This window comes from Callospermophilus lateralis, chromosome 3, assembly GCF_048772815.1.
Source record: "Callospermophilus lateralis isolate mCalLat2 chromosome 3, mCalLat2.hap1, whole genome shotgun sequence".
In the NCBI taxonomy this organism is placed as follows: domain Eukaryota; kingdom Metazoa; phylum Chordata; class Mammalia; order Rodentia; family Sciuridae; genus Callospermophilus; species Callospermophilus lateralis.
This window is the reverse complement of record NC_135307.1, coordinates 69,362,791-69,384,302: the sequence shown is the minus strand read 5'-3', so window position 1 is coordinate 69,384,302 and position 21,512 is coordinate 69,362,791. Positions and strand designations below refer to the sequence as shown.

The following is a 21,512-nucleotide window of genomic DNA, read 5'->3' as shown; positions in this document are numbered from 1 at the left end:
CCTTGCTGGGTGGCAGGGAGAGGGCACAGAGTTATGAGTGTTATCTGAGAATCTGCCTCCAAGGCTATAGGTGGATCTGAGATGGAGGAGAATGAGCCAGACCAGAGGGCAGCATTTTCTCCCCCAGAGAGAGTTTTACCCAGAGTCTGACTTTTAAGACTTTAGACATAAAAAAAGATTGTGTGTGTGCACACACACACACGCCCACGCTGCATGTAGAAGTGTGTGCATTTGTGTACTAGAAGTGGGTAAAATTTCTTTTGGAATGCTCTTATGTTTTTGATGCCTACTGCCTTAGAAATCTTTGCCAAGGATGCAAACTGTGGCAGCCTAAGTGTGGCCATTCACCTACTGACCCAGTTGCAGTAATCAAATGTTCAGAGGAAGTGGAGGCTGTGTGGCTGCCAATCACATCCATGACAAAGGTGAACAAAAATGTATAAGGCTGACCTACTTGCCCAACGAGGCTTTAGAGTGACTATTCCACCTTATTCTTTATCAGGTGCCCTGCAGCTGCCCTTCCAAATGAACACCATGGTAGCTTAAAAACTTCCTGTGCAAATAAATGGAGCTTTGGGAGGTGTCTTCAGCATGTGCTTATCCTCCCCACACCCATCACTAACCTGCTCCTTGCACCTGAGTCCTTCCCCCAGAGGAAATACAGGGCAGCCATTGCTCATCAGAACCTGTCCCACCCAGTTCTGCCTCTCCCCTTGTGGGTCACACTCAAATGAGGGCCTCCAGCTTAGTCAGACAGCTCGATAGATTTATATTGTTTCCCATTTGGCTTATGTTAGCCAATCTGAAGAGTTGTGTTGGTGGCTTTGGTTTGGGGGAATCTTGCCATTCCCACTTCACTTTTAAATCTGTACTTGTTATTAGTAGAGATAGATATATTTAATAAACACAGAGGATTTTTTTTCCTTCTATTTAAGGTATTACTTAAAATAGGGACGAGGAGGTCACAAGTCACACTGCCTTCTGATAGGGATCTGCTTGATTGCGCAGTGACACAATGAGAGGTGAGCCGGAACACGGACATCTCCCTGCCCATTGTTCAGCTGGGAATGTGTGAAAACCTGCTCAGCAAAGTTGGTGGCACTTAGAACCTCAAATAAAGAGGGGTTTGGCATAAACACAACCTTTGGTAAAATACAGATTCCACACACAGCGACCTCCTACATCCTACCCCCTAAAAAGGGCATCCCAGTCCGTGAATGGAAGGCACTCGACTGCCAATTTTGGCTCACAGGTTACTTGCTTAGAACCTCCTCCAACCTCACTCACGTGACCAGAACAAGTCACTGCTTTCTCTACTTTCCTTTTTTTTTTCTTCACCAGAATGTCTAGATTTGCCATTTTTGTATAACTCTTTTTTTTTTTTTTTAATACTGTGAATTTCTTGCACTGGGTTTTCTATGGGTAGAACAATATGTGCTTTATGTCTATGCTTGTCTCTGTTGGGTCCTCAGGGCTTCATTCAGCACTAGCTTACCAGGAACTTCACAGATGCTCATGAGAGAGGGAGGAGGGAAGAAACTTGTTATCTTAGAGGTCCTTGAATCAAAACCTTTTACCCCGTACATCTCACAGCTACTCTTTAATTGAGATATACACGTTTCTTCTGATAGGCAGTCTAACTTTTCCCAGCACCTGCTATACCGCTTACCTTGTACCTTGGAACTGCACAGATAACTTTTTAAGAGTCTATTTCACTGGGGTGGGGGGGTGAGAGTCCCTGCAGTAGGGGTGGCCCCCTGTTCATTTTACACTCCACTTCTGACTCCTGATCTTCCTACGGACTGAAGGGACTTTCTAAGTGGAGGCTCCTCAGAGATCATAATTAGACCTCTGCTTGGCTGATTTACCTAAAGGATTTCCCCTTTTCTTTGTTCTCTGCCCACTTATGAGGACCAAAGTGCCTGTTGGATGTCCTTTACTTTCTGTGGTTATCCTGCCATGGTCAGATGAAGGCATTTGCCTTTCAACTGTTCCCTTATGCGGCCTTTAAGGTGCACAGCCACAGTCAGAACCAAGGGCTCCTGAGGCCTTCTCTACTTGTTCCTGATGGAAATTCAGTGTTGTGCAGAATGACCTGAAGGGGGTCCAGCCGTCACTCCTCCCCTGAGGGGTGTGACCACCCAACCCAACCTCTGCTCCCTGACAGCTGTCTGGAGGGTCAATGAATACCTCCCTTGACAGTCTCTCTTTCCCTTGCCACACCCGTAGACAACATGATTGAACTCTAGGCTAATTGCTTCACCTCCTGTTTTAACCCAGGACCGTCTGTTTTTCGTGATGGAGTTTGTGAACGGCGGAGACTTGATGTTCCACATTCAGAAGTCCCGGCGTTTTGATGAGGCACGGGCTCGTTTCTATGCTGCGGAGATCATTTCTGCGCTCATGTTCCTACATGAAAAGGGAATCATCTATCGGTGAGTTTGAGTCGTTGGTTTCCCCCTCTCCTGGTTCATTCTCTACCCCATATCCCTGCTTGGTTCATCCCTCTATTTCTCAAGATAATCAAGTGAAGTCTTTTTGGAATCAAATTCACCAAAGGTCCAAGTGTTCATTCAAATAAATGAGTAGCATAGTGAAGGACCTTGCCTCCAAACTCAAACTTGGCCCATTTGATATTCACAAAATGGGCCAGAGAGGCTCAGAAGAGATTATTCATGGATTGGTTCAGTGGGGGTTTGCTAAGATCCTGTTACAGCCCTGGCATGTAAGGTGCTGAACACATATTGTCTCTCTCTTTTTTCATTTGAATATCTGAAGTGAACTGGTTAACATGGATCCATTCTATTTCAAGAATGCATAAAGTGCAGGGCATGGTGATGTACTCCTGTAATCCCAACAGCTTGGGAGGCTGTGGCAGGAAGATTGCAAGTTCAAAGTCAGCCTCAGTAACTTAGTGAGACCCTGTTTCAAAATAAAAAATAAAAAACAGGTTGGCTCAGTGGTTAAGTGCTCCTGGGTTCAATTACCGGTACCCCCACCACCAAAAAAAAAAAAAAATGCATAAACTGGACACTGTGGCTAATGTTACTTGAAGTTGCTATAACAACAGTCGTAGTCAAAAGGAGTGGATTTGCCAGTCAGTGGCCAAGAGGTGACCTGCTGATGAGCAGTGTCCTATATTTATTACTTGCAACCCCCTCCCAAATAGGATTAGATTCCATTTCAAAACACACAATCTTTTAATCACAATATACCATAATTTGAATGGGCTCAAAATCTGGTTGAAGTTTTTGGAACTTAATGAACTTCAAATGAAAGTTTAGTCAAAGAGAGGATGGGGAGGGTGAGAAATGTAATAGTATTAGACACTTTTTATTCAAATTTCCTTTTTTTTTCTCTTGTTGCTATCTTCCTACTCTTTAAGTCACACTGTGACTAAGTTGCCACATATACATTTTTTTCTTCTTGAGCTACAATTGTTGCTTCCGTGGACAAAAATTTTCTTTCATACTTCATATATGCTGAAATGAAGACTTTCCTGATTGAAATTTCCTATTTATTAGCCTTGCTAAACATTGTTCCTTTTGTGAGCTCACAGAAGTATTGGCAGCATTGTGAAAATATAAAGAGAGCTTTAAAAACCACGAATATCCTCAAATGCCCTGGGAGTCAAAATAGGAAGAGACTAAGCAGTAAGACTAGTAAAGATGCCAGAGAAAAGTGGGAAAGCAAAGCAGGTATAACAGGTCCTGTGGGATGCAGGGCGCTCAGCCCTTCAGATGTGGCCCCTTTATCACAGACCACAGACTCTGAAATGGAAAGGGGTGTGGAGCCAGGGTCCAGGCTGGAAAGCAACAGTGGGAGGGGGCGGGGTCTGCGGAAGGTCATAAGGGGCCTATGCCCATTCTAAAGTCATGAGGTGGCCATGGTGGCTTTAGGCAGCTTGTGTTTTAAGCTTTCTTTACTAGGCTGTGGTGCTTCCCTGGTGGCTCCTGTGGAATTTTACCTGTCTCCATGTGATTTGTGAAGGTTGCTGATGTGATCACCTGGTGGAAGGAGTCAAGAGTCCTTCCTTCGGGGTGGTCTCACACCCAGGCCAGTGAGTTCTGCTTTCGTTCACCTCTCCCTGGCTTGTTCATCTATCTCTGCTCTATTTACACCAAAGAGCGCTTCTCCACATTGAATTTTTAAGAATGATGACTTCCCTACCCAACAGGGACATCTCTTATAAATCAAAATAATAACACGACCAACAAAAGCTCCACTGGACACTCGTTACCATTACCAATACTTTACCACTGTATCTCCCACAATGCTCCCAACAATATTATTATATAACAACATCACTCACTTTGTTTAGATGAATAATTGGGTCTCAGGAAGGCTTAATTAATAATTAGGCAATGAACTGGTAGTGAAACCAGAATTTAGAGCACATTTCTAACTATTGGGCTACCCGGTCTCCTCAGGAATGACGTGGAGATTGAGGACACCACTAGACAGCTGGTTTCTGATTCCCCTTTCAGCAATAGGACAACTTTAATTCATGAAAATACTGCAGACTGGGGATAAACAGTATGGGGTAAACTCAAGTTTTCTTGGATACTCAGGGGCTTAACGAAAGTAAGCTCTGTATTATATTGCTGAAGGCAGCAAGATTTTTTTCCCATGTTGGACATCTCTACCTCTGTTTCATTTGTCTTGAAATACAGATCACGGACATTGTAACCGATGTAGTTTCTGGTGAAGCAGTATCCGCTTGCATCTTGAAGTTTTATTTCAATTCATGGTACCTGTGGTTCAGTTCTGAGAATTGATTTTAATTTACTTTTGGACTTGATTCCCATGTTCAGGCTTTAGCTAATATGACTGACTTTGAAGCGAGCGCATTTAATTAGGTTAGATTCGAATGCTATTTTTGTCCTGTAGATTTATTTCACAGGATAATTTAATTCCATTCATGCTATTGGCTGGGAGCAGTGTCTTAAGGGTAAAGTCTTTGAAAGCCAAGTCCTTGGAATTCACACACAGTCAAGGGTACATTTGGGTCACAGAGGATACAAATTTGATACAGGTACCCAGGGAGAAACTTGGGAGCATCAGATATCCTCGCTTATCATGTGTGTCCCAAGACAGCTTTGATCAGAGCCAAAATGATCTCTCCAGAAGATGCCTCTGACTACCCAAATAGAGTTGTTATGGATTTGTTTTGAAGTTTTCTTCTGGGGAAAGGGAAGTGTTTATTTTCCATGAAGTAACAAGATAGTACCAATTATAAATCATTGTCAAAAGGGACCTTGGAAGGTAGCACCTCAGGCTTCTCCTGACATGAATTTTCCTTTTGGTTGACTTCACCTGTGAGGGTGGGTCACAGGCCAGTTCCACTTATGTACTTGTCAGCTTGTGCTCCAATCCTGACTCTTGGATGCATTACCTTGTGTTTTATGGAGATACACAGGAGATGGATCCCTCCATTTGCCTTTTGGTTGGAAAGTCTAGATCCTTCCACTGCCCAGAAACCAAGGAGAATTGGGCTAAAAAGCCAGCAGCCAGAGAGTCAGCTTTGTCCAGGGAAAATAGACTGCTCATTCCTGCATGCTGGGCTTCTTGGCAGACTGGGAGCCCAGACAGTGCTCACGAATAATTTCCTCATGGTACAGGCTTTTTTCCAGAGTCAAGCCCTAACATAAAATTTAGGGGGACAAAGGGGCATCCAGCCCACTTTTAAGCATGACAGGCACCATTTTCAATCATGTTTCATAAACTATATTAAAGCAGAATTCTGCCACAGCTGACCAATTCATCTCCAGGCTCCTAAGCTGACCAGCACAAGTTTCATTTGCTATTTCTGACAGAGTGTGGAATGCATCTGAAAAATGTTGGGTGAGGAGGTTTATAGAGGGTGTAGTTTAAATTTTGTCTCTTATTTACCACATTATACTCAAACACACAGCACGTCTCCACACACACTTTCCAGGCATGAGTCTGACCACTTGGCAGGCCATGTGTGTGGTAACCAAGCTCCAGGCAACTTCTGTGGTCTTTCACTGTCCCATTTTCCAGATGTGGAGAGGAAGCTTTTACCCCACAGAGGTCAGCTGCCAGACCTGACACATCGTCTTCTATTCTGATGCTTACGTAGCATGCTAACTTTTAGAGAAAAATCACCATTGGTTTCTCTTCAAAGTGAGAGAAAAATCTTTACCTCATTTGACCTTTTTCTTTTTTTGTAAACTTAGAATTTGGGAAGATTAACAGAATCCCTTGCAGATAAGTTTTGTTCAGCTAGACTCGAACATAGTGGTTGGATCTGTGTGCATATATACCAGGGTCTAATATTATCTATGTGAGTGGTACAAGGGGCCACAGGGCCGTAAAACTACCTGAGTAATCTGAACTTATCTGGGTGTATCTCTGCCTAGTGAACCCCTGGCAAGATTGCCTCTCTGAGCCTTGCTGCCTTGGCTAAGAATTAATAAGTGTTATGTTTCCAAATCTATTTATATATTAGACTTTTTTTCAATGCCTGAATCATTGCTCTCTGCAGTTCCCCCTTTATGGAAGATTGGGGCAACATCCCTGTGATTCCCATCTTCTGGGACCTCTCTTATTCCTTAATATGTTTCATCAGTAGATTTTCAAACTTCCCAAACGTCTTTCATTTGAACTTGGAATTTGGGGATCTTACTGTTACTTCCCCTCTATTAGAATTTGATACCATCTTTATGTTTTTTCTATTCATGCTAGTGAGAACAATATTTTTAAATAGAGATGATAGTCAAATTTAGTAGCTCTTGCCCAGTGCAGTGGTGCACACTTATAATCTCAGCTGTCTGGGAGGCTAAGACAGGAGGATTGCAAGTTCAAGGCCAGCCTTAGCAACTTAGTGAGACCCTTTCTTCAAAATAATAAAAAGGACTGGGATGTAGTTCTGTGGTAGAACACCCTTGGGTTCAATTCCCAGTGCTGCAGGAAAAAAAAAATGGTATCTCTATTTTCATTGTCCTCTAATAACATCATTCTTTCTACTCTAAGAATTAGGTCTATTCTTTCTTGATCTACTTAACTATAAAGACAGCTGTAAATGATCATTTGTTATTTTTATTGTCTTGTTTATTCAGGATGTGCCAGCAATTCGAATGCTCAGAACATGAGTAATTTTCACATCAGGTTTTGGCTGTGAGCTCTCCCAGGATGGATGCTGGAACTTTGAACTTCTTAGTCACATTCTTGTCTCCTTTCTTGTTAACTCCCCATGCTATGCTTTGCCAGTGATGGCCTCATTCAGTAACTACTCTCCCACTGTCACCAGAAAGCTGTCACCATCCATGGCTCATTTTTCAAAGATGTGATAGAGCTCAGAGGTTTCCAGCCTGTTAGAATCATTTGACATTCCTCCCAAATGTAGTCTTCTCCTTTCCTTCAGGGAAACTCAGCCTTTTCTCTTCCTTTGCCCAGCCCTTGAGGACCATTTAATAAGGGTTCATCGACTGTCAACTCTCTGCCAAGGATATGGATATAGTGCTGAGCAAAACTAAAAATATTCCCTGGTGAAGAATGTGGTCTAGTGAGTCGGAAAGATATCAATCAAATGATCATACTATTAGAATGATACTCTAGAATAATTTCATATCACATTCTTTTTCATTGCACCTGTAGCCAGTCCAATGAAGACGAGAAGGAGAACAGTGCAATGATTGAAACCCCCTCATGGGCTGATCCAATCTGGTTAGAGAAAAATGGGACATTTTCTTAAGGAACTGACTCTTAAGGTCACTAGTGAGGAGGGCAGAGAGAGCATTTGAAGAAAATTCAGATGCTTAGTAACAGGGAAAAGTAGGGCATGTTTAAGGGCTTTTAAGGGAAGCCAGGGTGGCCAGAGTCTAGAGGCACCTCTTGCCACAGTTGGAATTTTATTATTCTAGAGTGTTCACAGTCACCTGACCTCAATATTTTATTAGACACTCCTTGTAAAGAATATATTGCAAAAAGTGCCGGTCTCTGAAGGAGACATCCACTCACAGCAAGTTTCTTGCATTCAAGTCTATGTGTTTATACTTAACAAGAGAATTATAAAGTATTGTAGTCAGATATAATATCTCCAAGATTACCTAGGGCCAAATTCTCTTTTGCAGATAAAGGAATTCAGGTCTGAAATGTCCAATCAGTAAATTGCTTCTCAAGGCAGATGTTCTCACAAGATAGTTAGATGAACTATTTAACCAGATTGGATAGTTCATCTGTAACTTGTTTTCTAACTTCAGAAAAATAAAAACATGATTAGAAAATTTTTTGTTCTAATCTTCAATTTACTGTCAACAAAAGGAGTTAATGAGGCGTTTTGAGGCATTCAACACTGTTTCCTCCATTTCAATGAGGAAAATCCAGTTGAGATTAGAGCACATTGACTGAGCTGTGACTTTGTACCTGGGCATTTTTTAAGGAGGTTTAAAGACAAAATGAGTAGATGGATATCTGCCCTTTGGGGCTCTTTCTGTGGGATGGCCCATAAATAAGTAATGACATGTGGATTCCAAAATTGGAATAAGCCTATGGTTTGGGAGGAGTACAGAGAGTGACTACTTGGCATAAAATATTCAGGCAAAAATACAAAGGATCAATGAAACCAGGAGTTACTTCTCGAAAAGATAAGCAAGATTGATAAACTATTAACCAAACTTACCAAAAGAGAGAAGACCCAAATTAATAAAATTAAAAATGAAAAAGGAGACATCATGATAAATATCACAGAAATCCCAAGAATCATTAGAAACTATTTTGAAAACTTGTACTCCAATAAATTGGCAAATCTGAAAGAAATGGACTCATTTCTAGACACAAATGACCTGTCAAAAATAAACAAAGAAGATGTAAAAAAGCAAAACAGACCAACAATAAAGCAATGAGATTGAAGCAGTAATAAAAAACTTTCCAACAAAGACCTGGAACTGAATGTGGATTTTCAACTGAATTCTCCCACATCTACAAAGAAGAGCTAATATGAGTGGTTCTCAAATTATTCCAAAAAATAGAACAGGGTGCAATACATCCAAATCCATTCAATGAAGCCAGTATCACTCTTGGTAACAAAATATGATAAAAAGACATCAAGGGATGTAAACTACAGACCAATATTCCTGATGAACACAGATGCAAAAATTCTCAATAAAATATTAATAAATTGTATTCAACATTAAGATGATTGTACATAGTGACTAAGTTGATTTCATTCTGGGGATGCAAGAGTGCTTCCATATATGCAAATCAATAAATGTAATTCATCACATCAATAGAATTCCTTAATTCTATTGATCATCACACAGTCATCTCAATAAATGCAATGAAAGCCTTTGACAAAATTCAACGCCCATACATGATAAAAGAAACAAGGAATGGAAGGAACTTACCTCACCATCTTAAAAGCTGCATATAACAAACCCCAAGCCATCATCTTAGTGAGTGAAGAAAAACTGAAAGCATTTTCTCTAAAATCAGAAACAAGACACGGGTATCTACTCTCATCACTTCTATTCAATATAGTACTTGAAGTTTTAGCCAGAGCAGTTAGGCAAGAGAAGGAACTAAAAGGGATACAAATAGGAAAGGAAGAAGTCTTTCTTTTTTGTGATAATATGATCCTTTTCTTAGAAGTTCCAAAAAGACCTATCAGAAGACTTCAAGAGCTAATAAACAAGTTCAGCAAAGTAACAGGATACAAAATCAATATATCACAACCAATATACACCAATAATGAATTCACTGAAAAAAAATCCAGGAAAACAATTCCACTCACAGTAATCTAAAAAATAAAAACCTAGGAATAAATCTAACCAAGGAGGTGAAATAACTCTATAATAAAAAGTATAGAACACTGAAGAAAGAAGTTAAAGAAGACTCTAGAAGATGGAAAGATCTCCATATTCATTTTTTTTAAAGAGAGAGTGAGAGAGAGAGAGAGAGAGAGAGAGAGAAAATTTTTTGATATTTATTTTTTAGTTATCGGCGGACACAACATCTTTGTTTGTACGTGGTGCTGAGAATCGAACCTGGGCCGCACTCATGCCAGGCGAGCACGCTACCACTTGAGCCACATCCCCAGCCCCTCTCCATATTCATTAATAGGCAGGATTAATATTGTTTAAATGGCCATATTGCCAAAAATGATGCACAGATTCAATTCAGTCCTCATAAAAACATTAATGTTTTTACAGAACTAAAAAAAAAATCCTAAAATTCATTTGGAAAAATGAAAGACCCAGAATAGCTAAAGCAATTTAAAGGCAAAAAAGCAATTCTAGAGGCATCACAAGACACAACTTGAAATTATACTACAGAGCTAAAGTCACAAAAACTGCATGATACTGACACAAAAACAGATACATAGTAGAATGGAACAGAATAGAATACACACAGGCAAGTCCATACAAATATGGTCATTTGATCTTTTACAGAAATGCCAAAAACATACATTTTTTTAAAAAAAGAGCTTTTGCTGGTCCATACTTGTAGTCTCAGCAACTTGGAGAGGGCTAAAGTAGGGAGTCCACTTGAGTCCAGGAGCTCAAGAATAGTCTGGGCAACATAGTGAGACCCCATCTCTAAAATAAATAACAAAATAAACAGCCTTTTAAGTTGATTCCGTGAAAGAAGGAGTGATTTGATAGAAAATGGGGAGAATGGATTTAATGAAGATCTCATTTTGAGGGACTAGTAATTTCGGAGGTATGCCTAGTTCAATATTCCAATTTTGTGAAAAAATAAAGAAGAATATAAGATCCAAAAAAAAAGAGCTTTTTTTTTTTTTTTTAACAAATGATGCTAGGAAAACTGGATATCCATATGAAGATTTCTAGAACTCACCCTGCATAAAAGTTAACTCAAAATGGATCAAAGCCCTAGGAATTCAAACAGAAACACTGTAACTGCTAGAAGGAAATGTAGGATCAACACTTGAACATACATTAACAGGCAACGACTTTCTCAACAGGACTCCTAAAACTCAGAAAATAATGCTGAGAATTCATAAATGGAATCACATCAGATTAAAAGGCTTCTATACAACGAAGAAAACAAGAGCATGAAGAAAGAATATACAGAATGGGATAAAAGCTTTGCTGGTCATTCATCTGACACAGGATTAATATCCAGAATATATAAAGAATTCAAAAAACCTTACCACCAAAAATAAAAATCCTATTCATAAATGGGAAGATAAACTAAAGAGACACTTCTCAAAACAAGAAATACAAATGGCCAACAAATGAATGAAAAAGAATGTTCGGCATTTTTAGAAGTTAAGAAAATGCAAATCAAAGCTACTCTGACATTTCATCTTCAGTTAGAATGGCAGACAAACACAAATAATGATAAAGTCTGGAGAGGATTTAGGGAAAAAGAACAATTGTATATTGTTGGTGGGTTTGCAAACTAGTACAACCACTGTGGAAATCAGTGTGGAGTTTTCTCAAAAAGTCTAGGAATGGAGCCATCATATTATCCAGCTATATCACTCCTCCTTATATATCACTATATCACTCCTCACAATTCACAATAGCAAAGTTATGGAACTAGCCTAGGAATCTGTCAACAGATGAATGAACGAAGGAAATGTGGTATAGACTTACACAGTGAAGTTTTATTCAGCCATATAAAAGAATAGAATTATGTCATTTGCAAAAAAAATAGATGAAATTTAAGAGCATTATGTTAAGCAAAATAAGCCAAACTCAAAAAAATCAAGAGTTGTATGTTTTCTCTCATATATGGAATCTAGAGAAAAAAGAAAGTGGGAAAAATCTAATGAAAACAGAAGGGAGACCAGTAGAATAGAAGAAGGGGATTGGGGGAGAGGGGAATGGATGAAAAAGGGCAACAAATTGGGGAACAAAAATTGGCCAAATGATTTTGTTATATTTTGTGCACGTATGAAATATATAACAATGAATCTCACTATTATGTACAACTATAATGCACCAAGAAAAGTTTTTTCAAAAAGATGTTTAGGCAAACTTCCTGGAAGAGGTGATGTCTGAGCTGAATGTAGAAAATAAAAAGCTAGACAAAGAAGGATGTTTAGGTGTCGGGTAGGGTGGACAAGCTTGAACAAAGCAGAGAGTGTGGAAGTCCATGGTGCATAAGTGAGCGGAGTGGAAAACTGCAAGAATTTGGGGAGCCTAAAACTTGAGATATGGTGGAAAATACAGCTAGAGAGGTAGCAGGAATGGGGCTATGAAGGGATTATCATTCTTGAAATGTTTGAATTCTGTAACACTTAGGATTTGCACCATTGCATAGCACAGGAAACATAAAAAAGATAGTAACTTGAACCAGATGGATGCATATTTCTCTCTCATATAAAGAGTCTAGAGATAGGCAGTCCATGGAGGCTCCTCAGAGGCATCTAGGACCCAGATTTCTGTGTTGTTTGTCCTGTCACCTTCAAGGCCATTTCCTGGTCTAATTTGGTAGCTGAAGCTCCAGGAATCATCTCTGAATTCTAGTTCCAGGCAGTAAGAAGGGCCAAAGGGCTCTTCCCAACGGAGCCAACTTCCTTTAAGGAACTGAAATTCTGCATAATACTTACCATGGAATTCACCAGAACTGAGTCACATGGCCATATTTAGCTACAGTGAAGGCTAAAAAATATAGTATTACAAGTGACCATGTTTCAAGTAAAATCAGGATCCTGTTATTAAGAAGGGAGATGAATCTGTCATAGGAAACTCATGGTATCAGACACAAACTCCCTTCCATGGAGTTTGGGCTTTATGTAGCAAATAAAGGAGAATCTTTGAACAATTTTTGGCAAGTCACATGGCATGAATGGACTTACATTTTACGTGTATGGAGGGATGATGGGATATATGGCCACAGGGATGATGTGTGACAGAGAGGAAGAAGTTCAATTTTGAGGTAGTTGCCGGGTTCCAGGTAAGAAGATAGTGAGGACCTGAAATAAGTCACTGGGAAAGGGCTGAAAAGAAAGCATAAGTTCAAGAGATGTTTAGTGAGGAGGACATATAGGACTTAGTGCCTGGTGCATCCACGGGTGAAGGAAAAGCCAGGAGTCATTCCCAGGTATTCAGCTGGAAGGTTGGATGGATGGTGGTACCATTCATTAGCTAGGAGAGATTATGAGCCCAGGAAAAGATCTAGGCTGAAGAGGAAGATGAGTTTTAGAAATGTTATATGTTGGACACATGAGATATATTCCAGTGGAGATGATAATATTGGGAGGTAGATACGGGCTTGAAAGCCAAGGAGGAGGATAGGCTGAAATTAAATATTCAGAAGTCATCAGGGTGTAGCCATTAGTTCTGGTCACAAGCAGTGAGGTCACCCAGTGCATGTCTTAAATGGAACAGTGAGCCAAGGTCAAAACCCTGGGGAACCATTAGAAGTCTGCCTAGGTTCTGTTCAAGGGTTAAAAAAGCAACTGATACACTGTATCATTCAGAAAGGATGTCCCCAAAGCGAAATTCTGTTAAAAACATACTGCCATCAAAGAGTAGAAAAAGATCATTTATTTTAAAGATGCCTATTTATTTAAAAGGCAACTTGTATGTATTCTTTCTACTAAAAAAAAAAAATGATGTGTGTGATTTTCAGAAGACCTGGGTGCTAGACCCAGCCTGGGTTCTGGGGATCTGGGCAGGTTGCTGAATGCTCTGAGCCTATTAGCCCGTCTGTGCAGTGGGGGCACAATTGGCAAGACATTGCTGTAGGGTATTTGTAAAACTCAAATCAGATGAAAGTGAAAATATGCAAGTTCTTTGAAACATGCCAGATGAAGATAAGAGATTCTTCGAAATCATGATAATCAGCTGATTTGGGTTTTCTTTGTAACATGGGTTTGGGCTGAAATTATCCTTAAGACATTGCCTCTGGAATGAGAAATTCTTCAGATAAATCATAGTTTTAGCTTGTAAAATTCAACCCTTTGAAGACCATTCTCTCTCTCTCTTTTTTCCCAAATCAAATCATTTTCTTTATATTTCAGCAATATTTTGAAATTACATATGGTTAATATACTTAACAATGCATTTATTATAAACCTTTGCATTAATTTTCTTAGAAAGCTCTGGAACACGTGGGACAGGTTGTATAACCTGGAGATTTTATTCTTAACATCTTGTCTAAATTTCAGCTGTCTTAGTTTTGGAGGAGAGAGTTGACCTCATTTTGAATTTACCTCTTTAGTATTGAAACTAAATATTAGTAGTGAATTTGAGGGGAGATTCAAGAAGCTTTACAACCATCGGTGGAAGGAATGTCCTGAAGGCTTAATCCCAGTAATGCAGGGTCTCACAAGACCCAGCTTTATAAAGCAGGAGAAAACTTAAGCCTGGGAACACTTTATTTGTACTTCATATCTGAAATCAAAATGCTGATCCTGGTAGGCCTCATCAGTGAGTGGACTTTCACATCTGTAAAGGCTGTGGTTATTTGGAACTAATTGATAAAATGTTAATGGCATTTCACTGGCTAATGAAATCAGACCACCAGTTTTGTTCTCCATCCCACCAAACTGATCCAGCAACCTATTGCTTCATTATAACTACAGGCAATCTCAGATTCATTTGCTAAGCAATAAAAATACAGTTAATTGAGTTTTAGGTATTAGACTAACACCACCATTTGTCAGAAGTGATTGAATTGTACAGTTTAGCAAATGTTGTAAACACTGTGCTTTATACCAGACTCCTGGGGAGTAAAAGAAGAATAAAGACAGACCCTTGCCCTCAAGCTTCAGGTATTTATTCATGCTTTTAACAAATGTTTGTTGAACACCTACTATGTACCAGGCACACAGGCTCTGGGATAATAAAACAGAAACCCCTACCCTTAAGGAGCTTAAATTCTAGCACAAGTAGTTAGACAAACAGAAATAGTAAATAAATCAAATGTTGGAGTGATAAGCTCTGGGAAGAAAAAGTTTGATAAGGGGGAAACAAAATTTGGGGAAAATCTTTTACTATTTTACGTGGAGGATTAAGAAAAGCTCTGATAAGGGACATTAGAACAAATGAGGAAAGACCTAAGGATGGGAAGGGGCACCATAAGAATATCTGACGGAAGTGCATTCTAGGGGAAGCCTTGGGAGGGGAGTGAGCTCAGCATGGTCAAAAAGAAACAAAGGGACAGTAGGCTGGAGCAGAGTAGACAGGGGCAGCATGGTAGGAGATGGCCCAAGCTCTCTTGCTTTGATTCTACAGTATTGAACCCCAGCTACATGTATTGAGCATTTATCTTGTTCGGATAAACTGCTCTATAAGGAGCGTTTACCTATTTGATGTAATTTCTTATGGGCATTGTACACGGTATGTGATGCTATTCTTATTTTATAGGTCATGACTCTTGAGGCTCTGGGAAGCCCCATCATTAACCTCACATGACTACACATTTTTTAACCTGATTTTTTTTCCACTTAATATATCATGACCATTTTGGCTTATCATAAAATTATTTCTATTTCCTTTTTTTTACATTTGTCCTTAAAATCTAACATTGATACAGAGTGGTCTATCATATGAACCTACACAAGTTATTGTGCATGTATGTTGATTTACTGTTGTTAGTAATGAAGCATTTATATACTTGTACATATCTATTTGGATCAGTCTTTGATTCTTTCCCAAGAACAGATCCGTGGAGATATTACTGCTGATCAAAAGCACACATGTTGATACAACTTCTGAGACTGGCGTCCTAGATAAGAGCTGGCTTCCAGTCTTATATCTACCGCTTCCCAATTGGGGTATCTTGAACAAGTTACTTAACCTCACTAAGCCTCTGTTTCTTCATTGGTAAAATAGAAGATCCTAGAAATGTATACCCAAGGGCATTTGCAGGAATGGAATGGGAGGTGCATGTAAATTCTTTAGCCCGGGGCTTGATATGTTGTACAGACTCAGCAAGATTCACTTTTTTGAACAGTCTGTCTGTTATCACTATTGGAAAAAGCATCAAAGCACACATTCTAACCATGGATGTTGTTTTTATCTTTTCAGTGTGCCCCTCCCCCATAGGCCTTAAGAGCATAGTTTGATAAATTTTGACAACCATATTCTACTGTGTAATCAACCCTCTGTAATATAGAGAACATTCCCAATATCCCAGAAAGTTTCCTGGAGTCCCTTTAAATTAACTCCCTCCCATAAGCAACCAGTGATTCTATGCTGATAGAATGTGAATGTCCACAGTGAAATTATGGAGGGTCCTGAATGTAAAGCCACTTCTCAGTGGCATCCTCATAAGTATAAATGGATGGGGTACTTTACAAAAGTAATGGTGCTCATGGTCAAAAGAAACCACCCAAAATAAGACCCCTCAGGCAGGTTTACAATCTGTAGGAGAATGAGTTCCAGGAGGATACACCAGCATGTCACCAGTGGGTGTCTGAGTGTGTCAGGCAGTGTAGATGGTTTTTACTTTCCTTCTGATACTTTTCAAGCATTCTATATTGAGCAAGTGTTATCTTTTTAATAATTAAAAGTGTTATTTTACTAAGAGATTCATAGTGATATTGTGGTTTTGATCATAATAATGTCAGAATAGGTTACCTGCTGATATACCAGTAAAGTTATGTCAAGCCTGGACATCTGGGCTGGGACCACTCCTTGTCTGTGAATCCCAGTTCTATAGAAGTTACAAATTCATTATCTTCATCAGTTTAGGCTACCGTAACCAATAAGCTGGGTGTCCTAAACAACAGAAAAAAACATTTTTTTTCCCATTGTTCTGGAGGCTGGAAGTCCATGGATAAGGTGTTGGTCAATTTAGTTCCTGGTGAGGGTTCTCATCCTGGCTTACAGGTGGCTGCCTTTTCTCTGTGTCCTCACATGGTAAGAGGGGAGAGAAAGCACAAGTTCCCTGGTCCCTCCCATCACAGAGGGATCTCATCTAACCCTAATTATTCCCCAAAGTCACCTCCTCCAACTATCATCACATCAGAGGTAGGACTTCAACTTAGGAATTCTGCTGAGCCACAAGCCTTCAGTTCATAACAGTCAGTCATTCTCACATATATTCAGTTATCTAATGTTTCAGTTACTCTGAACAAGGTGCTTTGCAGCTACTTGGTTTGATAGTGTAAAATCTATCTGGAAATTATTTCAGCCCTGTGAACAGCACGTACTGGAGTTGAGCACACAGTGGATTGACATGAGTGAACAGCTGAGGATTAGACCTAGGCCTTGTCATTCTTTTGGATCGCTAAGCCACATATCTTAGTCTTGGAGCTGTGCTTTGAGGTATGTTGAGACCAAATCCATTTCTTGGATCCCAGTCCTTAGGTCTAGCTGGAGAAATAGCTGAGTAGATAGAATGCAATAGTCTACTTGTTAGAGCTTATCATTTGGTAGCATCCTCCCTCTGTCTGCAAATGTCAAATTTTACTTTTCAGTAAACTTCCTAAGCAGAAATATAGATTGGTACCAGTGCCCTATTACTATTTGGCAACAGATGAACAGATGAATGATGAATTTCAGGATTCAGTTGACAAGAAACTGACAAGAAAACTGCCCCGCTCCCTGGAGGACAGGGCTGGGAGTCTGATTCCAGAGGTGTGGGGCAGATGATGGGAAGGGGACAGTTTGACTGCCAGATCTTTCGTATCTCTATCCTGTCTTGGCACAGCTCCTCCGGCTTCCAGTGTGCCCATGCAGACGTGCCCTTTCACTGCAGAGTCACTTCCTGTACCATTCTCAGCATCTGCAAGGGAGTTGACTTTGTCCCAAAATCAAATTCTAGAACCTTGAGGTTGGAAGAAAGTTCAACATTATATACCTCTCCTCTTTCAAAGATTATCTAATATTCTGCTGAGTGGTCATTTTCCCTATACTTAAATACCTCCAAGCAAAACAACTTATTTCCATCACTTTTAAACACCTATGACTATTGGGAATTTCTCACTTGTGCTGACTCCAGCAGGGTGTCCCAGTGGCTTCCATTCATTGACTGTGGGCTGTCTCTAAAGGTGATTTGAAAAAGAATCAGATTTCTTCTTCAAGAAAGCCTTTGAAGGTAATCTGAGTCTCTCAGTGCGTTTTACCTGTCAAAGAAGGAAGAGCCCTCAGCCTGGTATTGCTCAATCTGGCTGTCTTTTCACAATCACGGATTCCTGAGCAATCATAAACCACCCATGTCATTAGGCATTCTAGATCCTGGCATTGATACCTGTTCACTTGTTACAGTCTTCCTTTCTTATGAAGCCAGGCCTGTCTTTTTTTCTTTTTTTTTTTTTTTTTAGTGGTTTGTTTATTTTTGATTGGTTCTTTTTAGTTATATATGGACTATCTTAACTAGCAGTTGGTTAACTAAACTAGTGTGAGTTGTGGTGTAGCTAACATACATCTCCCAAGTAACAGTCAGTCTTTAAATTGCATACCATTGATACTGAATCTAGGGTAGCAAGCATGGTGGGAGGTCAATTGTTGGTGTGATTATCTCAGGACAGGTGTTTGAAATTTCCTTTTGTGTGATTCTCAGGGGAATGTAATTTCTGCCACATTTTACATCAAAAGAAAGAATAAATCTAAATTTATTGATTTGAGTGATTTATTCCTAGTTGATAAGAGGGGAAAATATATGTTAAAGAGTAGTGTGTGAGCTCATTTTAATCCTTTAAAAAAATAGTAGCCTGGCACAGTACAGCACACCTGTAATCGCAGTAACTCAGGAGGCTGAGGCAGGAGGATCACAAGTTCAAGACCAGCCTCAGCAATTTAGCGAGGCCCTAGGCAACTTAGTGAGACCCATCTCAAAATACAAAATAAAATGGAATGAAAGTGGCTCAGTGGTGAAGTGCCTCTGGATTCAATCCGCAGTACCAAGAATAAATAAACAAAAGTGGGGGAAAAAAAGATAAAAAAAATATAGTTGTAGAAGCCTGTTCATAGACAAGTGTATGGAGAAAGTTGTGAAACAAAAACAAGGCAATATGGAATGAGGTGAATGGTTATTAATTTTCCCTTGCGTATCCTCACATTGTCTCACTGGTTGTGGTGAGAATGTGTTGCTTTCATGATATTTGAGGACAATTGTTTTAAAAAAGAATTAAGCCAAAGGAATGGGGGATGGGCAGTGGATGAGGAGTGGTCAGTAGTGCATAAGCAGAGCAGGCAGACAGGGAGGAAATGTGTCCAGGTGGGACGCAGACTTAGAAGTCAGGAGATTGATGCTTTTTCTGTCATTTGTCATGGCTGCATTAGGGCTGCATGCTGAGTTTTTCTTTTCTTATTTGTTTTTATTGGTATCCCTCAGTATCTGGCACAGGGCATAGCAATATTTCTCATTTCTTCTCTTCATTTCCATTTTATATGTAGTACCTGAGCCAACATTAGGCCAGGAGAATTCAGTGGCATGAGATAAGTGACAGAAAGATGGCTAGAAGTAGGGTCTCTTCATTGACTAGAGCAGTGTTACCTTAATGTCAAAATGCAAGTTAATGCAAACACAGGACAACAAAAGGGACAGATTTTAATTGCTTTAGGTGATTACAGTGAAAATTAAATCCTCCTGATACCCATGTCCCCAGCCTTCTAATTCCTCTAGGCTTGTCCTTGTATGTCCTTCCAAAGATGAACTATGCATATAGAAACTGGGTTTGAATCCATTTCTTGTTGAAAAACAAATGTTGGTATATTCTATACTTGAAAAATGGTGATTTTTTTCCTAAGTCTTTTTAGAGAGATGAATCTATACCTATATAAAAGGTATTAGGTGAGCCACCTTTTCTTTGAAGGGTCTGGGAGACTTCGAGCATTTTAAGAATTCTTGTCATCTCTTGTTGGAGAAGTTGTGCAGGTTTTTTGGGTTCATGAAACAGGCTTATGAAAATTTACTGTGGTGCTATATCTCCAAAAAGAGATTTCTTCTTGCATTACATATAGAGCAGTTGTATCTGTTGTTAGTTTGAACTGGATTAAGGAGTAGCAGCATAGTTTGTGGTGCCTAGTGTTGGGCAGAAGGAGCTTGCTCATTCAATGGGGTCTTCTCAAGGCACCAGACCAGGCAGGTTGGAGAGATCAAAAGCTAATTTCTGTCCTCTGAGAACAGGTATGAGCAGCACCCCTGACTCCAAATGTTGCAAATAAAGCAAGAGAGGCAATGGAATTTTAGTTGAATCTGGCAGTGAGACATTAGCCCTTCCCAAGTTCACCTGCTGAGATTTTTAACACTCCTTTGACAAAGAATGGGACCAAGCAATCAAGGGAAGCAGGTGACACTGATTCATGAAATGCACCCTTTATAGAAATAAGTCTTAACATCATGAGCCTTTCTTGAGAGACCCATGGCTCTTGTGTTGATTCTTGAAAGAAGGAAGAAAAAGGATAGGGAGGAAAGAAAGAAGGGAGGCAGACCTATTTTTGGAAACTCCTACACTGAGGACGGAATGGAGAAAAACATACCGGGGCAGTGCACTTAATTTACAAACCTAGCTGAATATCGGCAAAAGCAAACAAGAAATCTGAATGCTTTGGGACTGTCCACTTCACTGCCACACGGAGGAGGGGACCCAAATTGTCCTGCAGGACATTCAAGTCTTGTTTTCTTATCTGCAGACAGACAGGTTCAAACCCGTCAGAGGCTGTATCTGAGCTTCCTTGTGTCTGATTTATTTGTGTGCTAAGGACTTTTTTTTTCCTGTAAGAATCTGGTTGAGTAATTCAAAAGGTTAAAAAATAACAAAACAGAAATAAATGAGAAAGGTTATCCAAGGTCTTCCACCGATGCCAGGAAGGTACCCACAGACTGGGCGAATCTGTGAGGTCTTTGTTTCTCCTGAGCAAATGCTCAGGCTGTCCACGTAGCCTGAGTGCTCTATCTGTTCCACTGCCATTTAAGAAGTAAAACTCTGTTCTCTGCAAATATTCCTGTAAAATATGAAGTGTGTATAATCACAGGCCAGGTTCCCAGCATTTCTTGGCATTTCAGCTTTGGCAGCCAGACTGGGAAAAACCAAAGTGTTTTATGGCCAGGAAGCCTGAGTGTAATGGTAGTGCTGGGTGCAACCCAAGGAAGCGAATCTGTCAAAAAGCGCTGTGCCTCTGAGTGCCTCAGAGGGGCTGCTGTGCTTTGCTTAATTTGCTGAAGCTATTGTATATATTTATGCAGTTTTCATAAGGCGAATGAGGTAGAGTCAGGGCCTTACCAGGCAGAGTATTTTGCAATATCTCATTCAATCTATTATCCAGGAAGCATGGTCTGGGTTGTACTTTGTGTTTGGGTTTTGGGTTTATTTTGGTGCTGGGGATCAAACCCAGGGCCTCACCCATGCTAAGCATAAATTTTCCCATGGAGCTCCCTGCCAGCTCCTATACTTTGTGTTTTGAGTTAACTCTAGAACCAAAAACTTACCAGAGGCTTAAGGTACTTTGCTTTGTAAGAATTTTCAGGATAAAAACTAATTCATCAGAGTTTCAAGATGAGAAGTCAATAAAACAACAGAAGAATTCAAGAAACAGCTTTAAAGTTGAATATACCTGGATGAACTCACTTGGTAAAGAGGTAGGAGAGACCCCATGAAGTAGTTTGCCCAGAGAAGTCCC

The 21,512-nt window shown here is 39.9% G+C and overlaps 1 protein-coding gene across 1 annotated transcript in view; it reads left to right on the top strand.

Moving 5' to 3' along the window:
• Nucleotides 1–21,512, top strand: part of Prkch (protein kinase C eta) — a 215,070-nt gene that overhangs the window by 146,034 nt on the left and 47,524 nt on the right. The window contains exon 10 of the mRNA XM_076848338.2: nucleotides 2,281–2,435. Within this exon, the coding sequence (XP_076704453.1) occupies nucleotides 2,281–2,435 (155 nt within the window). The remainder of the gene's footprint in view (nucleotides 1–2,280; nucleotides 2,436–21,512) is intronic.